Raw genomic sequence first — 13,616 nt, 5'->3', positions numbered from 1 at the left:
CTAAACAGTTGAAATATCAGTGGTTTCATTGGCAGGTGATTTGACCTTGACCTTGACCTCTGACCTTCAAGGTCATTGCATAACCTGAATGGGCAACCTCAATAACCTGGGCATAGGTGAAGGTTCCATGACTCTACTCCTCCCACAGACCGAGATAGTTCAAATTATCAAAATTGATATATGAAAATCTCATGATATCTTAATGATCCAAATGCCTGACACTGTACATTTTCATGTCATTTAACTCTTTGGTAACTACACATTACCTAGACTTGGTTGCACATTGCTAACTTACGCAGATGTCAAGATATCTCAAAATATCAAATTCGATATATCAATATCACCATGACCCTGATAACTGAGATTGAATTTGATGCACTCATTGAAATCAGGCACATCAATAACCTAGGGTAGACCTTGTTTCCAAACTTCTAACTTGAATAGGGACAGAGATATTCGCATCTGAAAAGTGTGACAGACAAAATCTCACATCTCAAAATGTCAATTTCACCATGATCCCCGTGTCGTAAGTTGACAATGATGGGCTCATTAGATTGCTAGTGTCCACAAACCTAGGGGTAGGAACTGTTTCTAGACCTCTAACCCTCATTTTAACTGAGCTGTGACAGTCATAAGACTGGACAGACACACACACAGACACACAGACACACAGACACACAGACAGACACACACACACACAGACACCATGACCAAACACAATATGGTTCCTGTTCTGAAAGAACCAGGAACCATAACAAATGCCGCATTGGTTAGGGCCGTATATAACAAGCCCCTGTAGATGCCAGGATGTCTGCCCGGCAGGTGTTTGGTCGTTGTGAACTTATCTTTATCGCATTCATCCAACGGTACGTCGTAGTTGGTGATCAACAGCACGTACTCACATATCATACGCATGATGGAGAGTCCGTAGACTTGACACAGCGTAGTCAACCACTCTGCAATCATGGTTTTGAAATTAATACGACGCGTGTCTAGTTGTTCAAACAAATGTGTCCCATTCACTACAGCGTTCAGTTCTTCCTGGGCACAAAACACAAACAGGATATAGTCGGAGAACGAAAGTTCACCGAGTGTCATTGTCTCGTAAAGCATTTTCCATCTAAGCGATGCACACACAGGCTCCAGTTTGAACAGTTGCAACCTATCCAGGACGGCGGCGTTGGTGTCGTCGTTTTCGTCGGTAATCGATGGGTCCCACGTCATCTGGCGAATGGCATTGGTCACAGCGAGTTTGGGCTTTGGGGGTACATCATTGACGTTGCAGTTGTATGTGGAAAAGACGTCGTGGAAGGAGAATGTATCAAACTGTTGGTAGTGTCCGATGGTGGTGGTCCATGCAGCTACTGTCTGCTTAGAATTGAGTGTTTCGACAATGCTCATAATCTCAGAGGCCGTGTTCATGAAAAAGATACTTTTGTCTCCATCATCCGTCGTGGTCTTCATAAAAGGATTGATCATCGTACGCAGTTGCCCGATCGGAGTTGGAATGTAGTTGACAGAGTTCATGGTGGCACTAGTACTAGCTATATACGGTTGGTATTCTTGATGGTTCGATGGTTCTTGGTTTTGCAATGATGTTGGTTCGTCGGTATGCGATGATGCTGGCATTGTCGCCGTCGTGACGTCCATAGGCTGTGTATTACTACTGTAAAACCCCGTCGTCGTTGTCGTTGGTAATCCAAATAGTACATCGAATGACATGTTGTTGTTGTTGTTGTACGAGGTCTGTGTACTTCTTCGAATGACAATTGTACATATAGGCAATGTTTTCATTATGGACACCTGGACACTCTCCCAGTGCGTGGATACCAAGTGCGTGTCCAGTCTGGACTGAGTGTATAAGAGTAGGTGCAATTGGCCAGTAAAACATTGTACCATCATGATGAGCGCCAGCAGTAACAAAAGGGTGAAGAACGGATCAGAGTCGTCGAGGAGGCCTAATAGGAATGGTCAGGAGAGGCATCGATCCAGATCTCCTAGCTACAGAGATAGGCCTACTGGAATGAGAAAAGGGCCAGACAGTCATCGTGAGAAGTCGTATTCGTCCGCTGACAGTAAGGAGATTAGAAAACGGCCCATACACCCACCCATACGACATCGATCTGACCAAAGCGACAGAGATGAGGAACAGGAGTTTGAGCGACAGGGTGTAGATGAAATACACGTAGAGTTACCACCTTCTACCATCACCGAAAAGAAAGCAGAACAGGTGAAAACTAATACGAATAATTCGTTGTCCGGAATTAAGAAACAGCAGCAGCAGCACCGCGCCGGATCCGTACCAACCAGCGATGAAGATACTTCTATTGAAGATGAAGAAGACGCATCTCAACAAATAGAGGAGCGATCATCATTATCATCAACCAAACGAATGACTGCATCCTGCTCGAAGTCGTCGACTATGGACAAGAAAACAGTGTTCGGAAAATTCAAAATCAACCATACACATGCCTGGTGCGATGACTCCATCCTCCAGCTGCACGTGGTGGATACTACGAAACAACAACAACAGCAGCAGCAGCAGCAGCAGCAGGAGCAGCAGGAATACGCCTACGAGGAAATTAGAAAAGTGTTTCGTGGACGTGCCGAACACCGACAAGAACAGTGTCCTGTCAAGCGCATTCATTGATGACGAGATGCGAGATCCTAATTGGAATGCAAATCTTTCAGTCAACAAGTAAGTTTGCCCTTGCTGTTGTCACGGAATCACAATTATGACATTGTGCTCATGTAGAGACGACATCACAGATCTGTGTGTACTTTTGGGTGGAGGGAATTTTAAGGTAGTTGAGGAGAGTTGTTCATGGAGAACATATTGAGTCAGGAGGACACATTATATAGAGGATAAACTATTCCAGTACACATGACAAAGAATGATCGCAAGCAAGAGACCAATGAGCACAACCAAGGAATTGACTGATTTTGATTTTGATTCATCACTGTTTATTGCAGTGCTTTCTTTGCTCTTCCAGTTGCTGTTGAAAACATCATGCCGAACACCGACAAGAAGACTGTCCTGTCAAGCTTTGACAGCCCTAGACCTGGTGTCAGATTGCTGTGTTGCTAAATGCAATTGTGAAATAATTCATAGGCCAGCTTTTCATTCACTTTAAAAGTTTCTTCTTTTTATCAGCTTGTTGAGGAGGGTGCACAGTTGGTGAATATGATCGAAAACAGCATCAGCTCGGCCTGCTGTCAACAACTGATAGTGGTTTAGATGACGATGATGCCATTGGTGGTGCCCCACTCGATCCAGGTGATTGCAGAAAATGAACGAGAACTGCCCTCTACTTCTAGAACTTCTAAGTTTGTGATGTCTATCTATCTACTAGGTAAGTACTTTTAAAAAAGATCAAAATGTGTTCTGGGCATGTTGTTTGTATTGCTGTGCCTTTATTTCTCGGTACAATGTACTTCCACACTATCATCATTGGAATGCCACAGTGCAGTGAATGTTGGTCATTTTCTGCCTGGCCTTGATGTACATAATCATAATTTTGAACCTGTAGCCTGGGCCTACCGGATATTGTGAGAATGAGGTGAGGACAGCCAACTGATTTTGATTTTGATTCATCACTGTTTATTGCAATGCATTCTTTGCTCTTCCAGTTGCTGTTATAAATGAAAACATCATGCCGAACACCGACAAGAACAGTGTCCTGTCAAGCGCATTCATTGATGACGAGATGCGAGATCCTATTTGGAATGCAAATCTTTCAGTCAACAAGTAAGTTTGCCCTTGCTGTTGTCATGGAATCATTATTTATTTCTCACTCGTAATCAAACATGTCAAATGATCTAGAACTACTGATATTATTGTAGTACTGTGCTGTTTGATGATAATATACATAGATGTAACATAGTACTATATAACTGGTGAGTGTAGGGTTTCAGCTTTTCATTCACTTTAAAAGTTTCTTCTTTTTATCAGCTTGTTGAGGAGGGTGCACAGTTGGTGAATATGATCGAAAACAGCATCAGCTCAGCCTGCTGTCAACAACTGATAGTGGTTCATAGTGGTTCAGATGACGATGATGCCATTTGTGGTGCCCCACTCGATCCAGGTGATTGCAGAAAATGAACGAGAACTGCCCTCTACTTCTAGAACTTCTAAGTTTGTGATGTCTATCTATCTACTAGGTAAGTACTTTTAAAAAAGATCAAAATGTGTTCTGGGCATGTTGTTTGTACAGTATTGCTGTGCCTTTATTTCTCGGTACAATGTACTTCCACACTATCGTCATTGGAATGCCACAGTGCAGTGAATGTTGGTCATTTTCTGACTGGCATTGATGTACATAATCATAATTTTGAACCTGTAGCCTGGGCCTACCGGATATTGTGAGAATGAGGTGAGGACAGCCAACTGATTTTGATTTTGATTCATCACTGTTTATTGCAATGCATTATTTGCTCTTCCAGTTGCTGTTATAAATGAAAACATCATGCCGAACACCGACAAGAACAGTGTCCTGTCAAGCGCATTCATTGATGATGAGATGCGAGATCCCAATTGGAATGCAAATCTTTCAGTCAACAAGTAAGTTTGCCCTTGCTGTTGTCATGGAATCACAGCTCATTGTCATTATGGACGGTATGACCTACAGCGCCATTATTCCCAAGTTGTGACTTTCTCTAGTTTCAACTTCCACCACTCCACCACCAGAGTGGCGCTAGTAGTTCGCAGTAGGCAGAGACATAGATGATGACGTATCTATGTCCGTGCCTACTGTGAATTTTGGCCATTTTCACAATATTTGCCTACACAATGTACTACGAAAGGAACAATTCCTTATGCATATACAACGTTACCTTATTATATATGCATAGGGGGTCGAAAGGTCAACTATCATATGGATTGATGAATAAGTTAATTGTATGGTCACGTGTGATCACGAATTGAGGTCATTTTGTTAAACGGAGGTCTCCTTCATTGACTTTGGCCCAGGGGTGTTGTCCCTGACTGCCAAAAAAATCAAAATGGCTGCCTACAGTAATGTAGTTCCGATTCCCGCCACCGGTAGATCGCAGATGGCGCTGCTACTTTTGACTAATGCCATTTCAATGAAACAGTGTACAATTTTTAAACTCTCATAAAATTTAAACCGATAGACCGATTTCGATGAACTAAAGCTTAAAATGATCTCCTTTCGATTCTGAACAACTTTCTCGCAGGTTGTAGGGGTCTATCTTAAAAAATGAAAAAGTTTTGAAAAGTGATGATGGGAATCCCCAACCCTGCAATCATGTCTATAAAGAGAACATTCAATGTGGTACCTGAGTTTTCACTGCTGCTGGAATCATGTTTGTATCTGGTAAAAAACACGTAGACAAAGTGTTTAGGAGAGATTCATACATGGGAATGTGAATATTATAGATTTTTGGTTGGACTTGTGAATTTCCGGGAAATTTATTTTTGTCAGAAATTCTTACAACCGACTATGTAATACAGGGGTTAGGGTAATCGTTTTTCCTTCATCACAAACGAATGCATTGCATTGCATCATCTTTTCAAAACACGCGAATTGAGTGAAAAAAAATGCAAAGGTACATGTTTGCCCTTGCTGTTGTCATGGAATCACAATTATGACATTGTGCTCATGTAGAGACGACATCACAGATCTGTGTGTACTTTTTGGTGGAGGGAATTTTAAGGTAGTTGAGGAGAGTTGTTCATGGAGAACATATTGAGTCAGGAGGACACATAGAGGATAAACTATTCCAGTACACATGACAAAGAATGATCGCAAGCAAGAGACCTGGGCCGGCCCATCATATGGAGTGACTGTATGAGTGGAATACAACCAATGTCAGTAAGTGATGACAAACTTTTCAGTGAGCACAAACAAGGAATTGACTGATTTTGATTTAGATTCATCACTGTTTATTGCAATGCTTTCTTTGCTCTTCCAGTTGCTGTTATAAATGAAAACATCATGCCGAACACCGACAAGAACAGTGTCCTGTCAAGCTTTGACAGCCCTAGACCTGGTGTCAGATTGCTGTGTTGCTAAATGCAATTGTGAAATAATTCATAGGCCAGCTTTTCATTCACTTTAAAAGTTTCTTCTTTTGATCAGCTTGTTGAGGAGGGTGCACATTTGGTGAATATGATCGAAAACAGCATCAGCTCGGCCTGCTGTCAACAACTGATAGTGGTTCAGATGACGATGATGCCATTTGTGGTGCCCCACTCGATCCAGGTGATTGCAGAAAATGAACGAGAACTGCCCTCTACTTCTAGAACTTCTAAGTTTGTAATGTCTATCTATCTAGGTAAGTACTTTTAAAAAAGATCAAAATGTGTTCTGGGCATGCTGTTTGTACAGTATTGCTGTGCCTTTATTTCTCGGTACAATGTACTTCCACACTATCATCATTGGAATGCCACAGTGCAGTGAATGTTGGTCATTTTCTACCTGGCCTTGATGTACATAATCATAATTTTGAACCTGTAGCCTGATGTACATAATCATAATTTTGAACCTGTAGCCTGGGCCTACCGGATATTATGAGAATGAGGTGAGGACAGCCAACTGATTTTGATTTTGATTCATCTCTGTTTATTGCAATGCATTCTTTGCTCTTCCAGTTGCTGTTAATGAAAACATCATGCCGAACACCGACAAGAATAGTGTCCTGTCAAGCGCATTCATTGATGACGAGATGCGAGATCCTAATTGGAATGCAAATCTTTCAGTCAACAAGTAAGTTTGCCCTTGCTGTTGTCATGGAATCACAATTATGACATTGTGCTCATGTAGAGACGACATCACAGATATGTGTGTACTTTTGGGTGGAGGGAATTTTAAGGTAGTTGAGGAGAGTTGTTCATGGAGAACATATTGAGTCAGGAGGACACATTATATAGAGGATAAACTATTCCAGTACACATGACAAAGAATGATCGCAAGCAAGAGACCAATGAGCACAACCAAGGAATTGACTGATTTTGATTTTGATTCATCACTGTTTATTGCAGTGCTTTCTTTGCTCTTCCAGTTGCTGTTAATGAAAACATCATGCTGAACACCGACAAGAAGACTGTCCTGTCAAGCTTTGACAGCCCTAGACCTGGTGTCAGATTGCTATGTTGCTAAATGCAATTGTGAAATAATTCATAGGCCAGCTTTTCATTCACTTTAAAAGTTTCTTTTTTTTATCAGCTTGTTGAGGAGGGTGCACATTTGGTGAATATGATCGAAAACAGCATCAGCTCGGCCTGCTGTCAACAACTGATAGTGGTTCAGATGACGATGATGCCATTTGTGGTGCCCCACTCGATCCAGGTGATTGCAGAAAATGAACGAGAACTGCCCTCTAGCACAACCAAGGAATTGACGGATTTTGATTTTGATTCATCACTGTTTATTGCAGTGCTTTCTTTGCTCTTCCAGTTGCTGTTAATGAAAACATCATGCTGAACACCGACAAGAAGACTGTCCTGTCAAGCTTTGACAGCCGTAGACCTGGTGTCAGATTGCTATGTTGCTAAATGCAATTGTGAAATAATTCATAGGCCAGCTTTTCATTCACTTTAAAAGTTTCTTCTTTTTATCAGCTTGTTGAGGAGGGTGCACAGTTGGTGAATATGATCGAAAACAGCATCAGCTCAGCCTGCTGTCAACAACTGATAGTGGTTCATAGTGGTTCAGATGACGATGATGCCATTGGTGGTGCCCCACTCGATCCAGGTGATTGCAGAAAATGAACGAGAACTGCCCCTCTACTTCTAGAACTTCTAAGTTTGTGATGTCTATCTATCTAGGTAAGTACTTTTAAAAAAGATCAAAATGTGTTCTGGGCATGTTGTTTGTATTGCTGTGCCTTTATTTCTCGGTACAATGTACTTCCACACTATCGTCATTGGAATGCCACAGTGCAGTGAATGTTGGTCATTTTCTGCCTAACCTGGCCTTGATGTACATAATCATAATTTTGAACCTGTAGCCTGGGCCTACCGGATATTGTGAGAATGAGGTGAGGACAGCCAACTGATTTTGATTTTGATTCATCACTGTTTATTGCAATGCATTCTTTGCTCTTCCAGTTGCTGTTATAAATGAAAACATCATGCCGAACACCGACAAGAACAGTGTCCTGTCAAGCGCATTCATTGATGACGAGATGCGAGATCCTAATTGGAATGCAAATCTTTCAGTCAACAAGTAAGTTTGCCCTTGCTGTTGTCATGGAATCATTATTTATTTCTCACTCGTAATCAAACATGTCAAATGAATTAGAACTACTGATATTATTGTAGTACTGTGCTGTTTGATGATAATATACATAGATGTAACATAGTACTATATAACTGGTGAGTGTAGGGTTTCAGCTTTTCATTCACTTTAAAAGTTTCTTCTTTTTATCAGCTTGTTGAGGAGGGTGCACAGTTGGTGAATATGATCGAAAACAGCATCAGCTCAGCCTGCTGTCAACAACTGATAGTGGTTCATAGTGGTTCAGATGACGATGATGCCATTTGTGGTGCCCCACTCGATCCAGGTGATTGCAGAAAATGAACGAGAACTGCCCTCTACTTCTAGAACTTCTAAGTTTGTGATGTCTATCTATCTACTAGGTAAGTACTTTTAAAAAAGATCAAAATGTGTTCTGGGCATGTTGTTTGTACAGTATTGCTGTGCCTTTATTTCTCGGTACAATGTACTTCCACACTATCGTCATTGGAATGCCACAGTGCAGTGAAAGTTGGTCATTTTCTGCCTGGCCTTGATGTACATAATCATAATTTTGAACCTGTAGCCTGGGCCTACCGGATATTGTGAGAATGAGGTGAGGACAGCCAACTGATTTTGATTTTGATTCATCACTGTTTATTGCAATGCATTCTTTGCTCTTCCAGTTGCTGTTATAAATGAAAACATCATGCCGAACACCGACAAGAACAGTGTCCTGTCAAGCGCATTCATTGATGATGAGATGCGAGATCCCAATTGGAATGCAAATCTTTCAGTCAACAAGTAAGTTTGCCCTTGCTGTTGTCATGGAATCACAGCTCATTGTCATTATGGACGGTATGACCTACAGCGCCATTATTCCCTAGTTGTGACTTTCTCTAGTTTCAACTTCCACCACTCCACCACCAGAGTGGCGCTAGTAGTTCGCAGTAGGCAGAGACATAGATGATGACGTATCTATGTCCGTGCCTACTGTGAATTTTGGCCATTTTCACAATATTTGCCTACACAATGTACTACGAAAGGAACAATTCCTTATGCATATACAACGTTACCTTATTATATATGCATAGGGGGTCGAAAGGTCAACTATCATATGGATTGATGAATAAGTTAATTGTATGGTCACGTGTGATCACGAATTGAGGTCATTTTGTTAAACGGAGGTCTCCTTCATTGACTTTGGCCCAGGGGTGTTGTCCCTGACTGCCAAAAAAATCAAAATGGCTGCCTACAGTAATGTAGTTCCGATTCCCGCCACCGGTAGATCGCAGATGGCGCTGCTACTTTTGACTAATGCCATTTCAATGAAACAGTGTACAGTTTTTAAACTCTCATAAAATTTAAACCGATAGACCGATTTCGATGAACTAAAGCTTAAAATGATCTCCTTTCGATTCTGAACAACTTTCTCGCAGGTTGTAGGGGTCTATCTTAAAAAATGAAAAAGTTTTGAAAAGTGATGATGGGAATCCCCAACCCTGCAATCATGTCTATAAAGAGAACATTCAATGTGGTACCTGAGTTTTCACTGCTGCTGGAATCATGTTTGTATCTGGTAAAAAACACGTAGACAAAGTGTTTAGGAGAGATTCATACATGGGAATGTGAATATTATAGATTTTTGGTTGGACTTGTGAATTTCCGGGAAATTTATTTTTGTCAGAAATTCTTACAACCGACTAGGTAATACAGGGGTTAGGGTAATCGTTTTTCCTTCATCACAAATGAATGCATTGCATTGCATCATTTTTTCAAAACACGCGAATTGAGTGAAAAAAAATGCAAATGTACATGTTTGAAACAATCGGTAAGGCTTTGGTTGACCAAATAGAGTCGAATAGAAACAATTTTGCAGCGTATAACGTCATGAGTAAAACGTGTCGCAATGCAGGTGTGATGAATTTTGATCTAGGCGATTACGAGAGCATCAGTTTCAAGTACAAAAATCCAAACACTAGCACCCAGTTCTTGAAATCTGAACTGTTCGACGGGGACGGCTGTTCTGAGGCGAAATCAGAGAGCCGTTCTCCTGCCATATGAGAAATGTTAATACTCAGCACTTTGCTGCTACTGTGTTACGTTACTACATTCACTTGTTCTAATCTTTGATTGACAAAGTGTCTCCAAAATGCTAACTTTATCAGAAATACGTAACCTTGTACGTACATGTATGTGCCTCCCATATTAAAGCAAACATTGCATTGTGGAATCAAATTATTATAAGTGTGTTGATTATAATAATAATATGTGCATTTCATTATTTCAGGTTCTGAGGCATGACACGTACGTATGACACACACACTCTCTGCCATATAGAGTGATGTTGAACAAGCTGGTTCTGAAATATGTTAAAAAGCTCAGTTCTGATGCTCAGACCTTAGGGTTGGAGGAGGGCTTCCACTTCACCTACCACCAGGCAATGAGTGAGTGAGCAGGTCAGTTCAGTTAGCAATTATAATTGCATACACAGTGTTCCTTGTTTTAATTTATTTCAGTGTGTAGGCAATCTTCATGTCTACGTACTTAATACTACTTGTAACTAAACTGGAAGATGCAGAGTGCAGTTACATTCACGCGCGTGTCCGCAATGCAGCCAGTAGTAATTATAACTACGTAGCACTGCCGCTGCTGACTGCCTGATATCTCAAATGACTGACATTGAAAACCAAATGAAGTGACTATTTGAGCGGCGGATATTACACACTTTATTAATGTGTCTGATATTTCCAATCACACACAATCCATTTGTTGTGTTCTCTTTTAAGTACAGCTTCACTCATCTCTTTCAGAATCTATGCCGACAGACAGAGTGTGGTGGAGGAAGTCATCCGGCTGGTGAAGACTGGAGAGACCTATGACGTAAACTATGTAATGACTGATGATACTCCAAATCTGGCCTCGCTGCACACACCGCCACCTGCTTCCAAGGAAGAGGCTGTATTGATTGCACTTGCAGCATCGAAGTCGCTTCAACAAGAACGCCTGCTGAGAGATAGACATGCACCAGCCTCAAGAACTCATGCACACATTGTGTAGGCAGTTACTGTGTAGATGATGTAGACTGACTGCATGACGTGTTGAGAACTTCTCGATCACTGGCTTCCTGGATAAATGATGACAAGCTCTGATAATATCAGCTTTTTATAGTAGTACTCGAGGCCCTAGTTTCTGGAAGTTCATATTATTGCGCAGTGAAAAAGTCCCAAGCATGCATGAAAAATTTTAAGAATGCAAATTTTGAATTAACAATGTTCACTCGAAGTTTTATTACAAATAAAAATAGAAGAACATTATTGATAAACATTGTGTGATTGTCATTGTCTTTCTCACTTGGCTATATCATCACAACACAGCTATAGTCATTGTCACAACACATTCATTGATCATTGATTGACATGATCTGCTCGGACGGACACCTCCATGGCTTCCTCCTCCATGGCTTCCATGAATCCAACAAATTCTGCTTCATCCTCAGGTCCAAACTTGTGGAGGAAACTCGAATGCCCTCATGCACCTTGCAGACTGACTGCACAGCATGGAACCACAACACGAATATCCTTGCCCAGGAAACCAAAAGCCCAGCGAACGTACAAGCTGCCTATATAGCCGGCGATGTGACGGTACTTTTTTGAAGTACCGTCCATACATACTGCATGGGTCTAAGTTATAATAGTACATATTAATATTGATCATACCAAGCTGTATCACTATCAAGCACACCGCAGGTGAATCCTGCGTGATCTGTGATGCAATTACCACCTACTCCTGTGGAACCCCCGGTTTCCTCCTGCTCCTCTACCGTCATCAGTAGTGCTTGGTATCGATCCACTGCACGACAGCACCGACGTCGTGCATTCCTTTCTTCTCTTGGACACGACTTGACAAATCTAACAAACATCATGACGTGCACCTGCAAAGATAAATTATTAAACAGCATCGACCAATGAACGACGAGATATTGTAATCACTACGAGACTCAACTGCATGCTGCTGCTGCTGCTGCTGCTGCTGCTGCTGCTGCTGTTCTAGGCCCAGCACAGCATGCACAGTGACACGAATTGTTTGTTTACATCGATCAGCTGATGATGGCCGAGGACGAGGTCAGATATGCATGTCAACACACTAAGTTAGTTGCTAACCTACTAACGTTTCACAACAACAGACAGACAGAGTCTCCCAGCAGAACATCATTACAAAATACCTGAAATAGAAATGAGACGCCTATCTTCATCGGGTTTATAATAATAATAATAATAATAATAATATAATAATGGTTAGAGTCGATTGTGTGTGTGTGTGTGTGTGTGTGTACCGTCTTGACCCGGTTGACCGGAACCAGAAAACCTCCGCGCCCAGGTGACATTTTTGCACGCGAATCGTATAGGCCAATGCACAGCAATTTACCTGGGGAGCCGAGATTGTCTTCAGCGGGACGCGATGATGTTTACGGAGCAGAGTAGCCGCTGTTCCGTTCGAGATTTCGTCAAAACAGGGCCGAATCAATGTGTGACGATACCCTGGGGCGAATCGAAATGCATTAAACAACAATCTGCATCGCTGCCAGAGACTATTTTTCTCTTTCCGCGAAGAAATCGTGCTTTGAACTGGCAAAATTTCGCAAAAGATTTTCAGTCTGCTTACTTTTCCGTCGGTCCGGGGTTGCTCGTTTCGACGACGACGACGATTTCGTCAATATCATGGCGTGTGGCAAGATGTCGACAATCTGGTCCCATTTATGATGCAATAATCTTGAAAGTACATTGGTCTCAATGTCTATTTCCTCGTTTCCATGACAAAATCCTACCGTGAAACCAGTCCTGTTCAACCCACTCGTCGTCCACAACAACACAACACAAGCCATTAATCAGCGGCAGGTCTCACTAGCCGGTGCGGAGGCCAGGCAGGTAGCGCCATCAGCGGCTGTAGACTTGGCAGCAGGCCCCTTATACTCTCTGCTCACACAAACCTATACAATTCTACAATAGCTTGTCTACTATTGTAGAATGCACATATCTGACCAAGTTTCAACGTCGTCTAGACATAATACAGTGATGCATATTATAGACTGTTTACATAGCACAATGCATGCATGAGACACCACCTGATCACATGCATACTGGCTAGTGAGACCTCAAACACTTAGATGATAATAATATTAAGGACAGGGCCGGTCGGCTAAGGTCTTTTTGAATTCAAATCCTACACTCGGCCGGGTCTCGGGATCATTATCTATGCTTTCATGCTTATCTCCGGGCAAAAAGGCATCATCGTAACTATATCACCCCCCCCCCCACACACACACGCACACATACGCACCCGCACACCCGCGCACGCACACACCTCTCTCCCAACCACCAACTACTCCGGCGCTGTGCTAGCGGCCAACTGCTTCTT

General features: G+C 42.0%; 2 protein-coding genes and 1 long non-coding RNA gene across 5 annotated transcripts; 2 read left to right on the top strand and 1 right to left on the bottom strand.

Moving 5' to 3' along the window:
- The first annotated feature begins 1,900 nt into the window (after positions 1 to 1,900).
- On the top strand, positions 1,901 to 2,650 carry LOC135499919 (lateral signaling target protein 2 homolog). Its single transcript, XM_064790980.1, has one exon. The coding sequence runs from the start codon at positions 1,901 to 1,903 to the stop codon at positions 2,648 to 2,650; it is 750 nt and encodes a 249-aa protein (XP_064647050.1).
- On the top strand, positions 2,612 to 11,523 carry LOC135499836 (uncharacterized). 3 transcript variants are annotated; one of them, XM_064790806.1, is made up of 14 exons: positions 2,612 to 2,698; positions 3,155 to 3,353; positions 3,631 to 3,748; positions 3,953 to 4,161; positions 4,444 to 4,561; positions 5,747 to 5,834; positions 6,102 to 6,297; positions 6,614 to 6,728; positions 7,583 to 7,789; positions 8,072 to 8,189; positions 8,394 to 8,602; positions 8,885 to 9,002; positions 10,489 to 10,657; positions 11,012 to 11,523. In XM_064790806.1, the coding sequence occupies exons 6-9, from the start codon at positions 5,811 to 5,813 to the stop codon at positions 7,608 to 7,610; spliced, it is 363 nt and encodes a 120-aa protein (XP_064646876.1). In that variant the 5' UTR covers positions 2,612 to 2,698; positions 3,155 to 3,353; positions 3,631 to 3,748; positions 3,953 to 4,161; positions 4,444 to 4,561; positions 5,747 to 5,810; the 3' UTR covers positions 7,611 to 7,789; positions 8,072 to 8,189; positions 8,394 to 8,602; positions 8,885 to 9,002; positions 10,489 to 10,657; positions 11,012 to 11,523. The 3 variants fall into 3 exon arrangements, with proteins under 3 accessions (XP_064646876.1, XP_064646878.1, XP_064646879.1); XM_064790808.1 differs by lacking the exon at positions 3,631 to 3,748; XM_064790809.1 differs by lacking the exons at positions 2,612 to 2,698; positions 3,155 to 3,353; positions 3,631 to 3,748; positions 3,953 to 4,161; positions 4,444 to 4,561 and having other exon boundaries at positions 5,814 to 5,834.
- Positions 11,458 to 13,068, bottom strand: LOC135499837 (uncharacterized). The gene is made up of 2 exons (XR_010449351.1): positions 12,864 to 13,068; positions 11,458 to 12,132 (listed from the first exon to the last, which is right to left on the bottom strand). It is a non-coding gene; the product is annotated as an uncharacterized LOC135499837 (long non-coding RNA).
- Positions 13,069 to 13,616: the final 548 nt, after the last annotated feature.

Source organism: Lineus longissimus, chromosome 15 (genome assembly GCF_910592395.1).
Source record: "Lineus longissimus chromosome 15, tnLinLong1.2, whole genome shotgun sequence".
NCBI classification, from domain to species: domain Eukaryota; kingdom Metazoa; phylum Nemertea; class Pilidiophora; order Heteronemertea; family Lineidae; genus Lineus; species Lineus longissimus.
The sequence above is the reverse complement of the archived record's forward strand: the minus strand, read 5'-3'. Positions and strand labels throughout refer to the sequence as shown.

Coding starts and splice junctions, on each gene's coding strand:
- LOC135499919 (XM_064790980.1), top strand. CDS start 1,901: ATGATGAGCGCCAGCAGTAACAAAAGGGTGAAGAACGGATCAGAGTCG.
- LOC135499836 (XM_064790808.1), top strand. CDS start 5,811: ATGAGTGGAATACAACCAATGTCA. Junction 6,298..6,613: donor TGTAATGTCTATCTATCTAG/GTAAGTACTTTT, acceptor TTGCTCTTCCAG/TTGCTGTTAATGAAAACATC. Junction 6,729..7,582: donor GCAAATCTTTCAGTCAACAA/GTAAGTTTGCCC, acceptor TCTTTTTATCAG/CTTGTTGAGGAGGGTGCACA.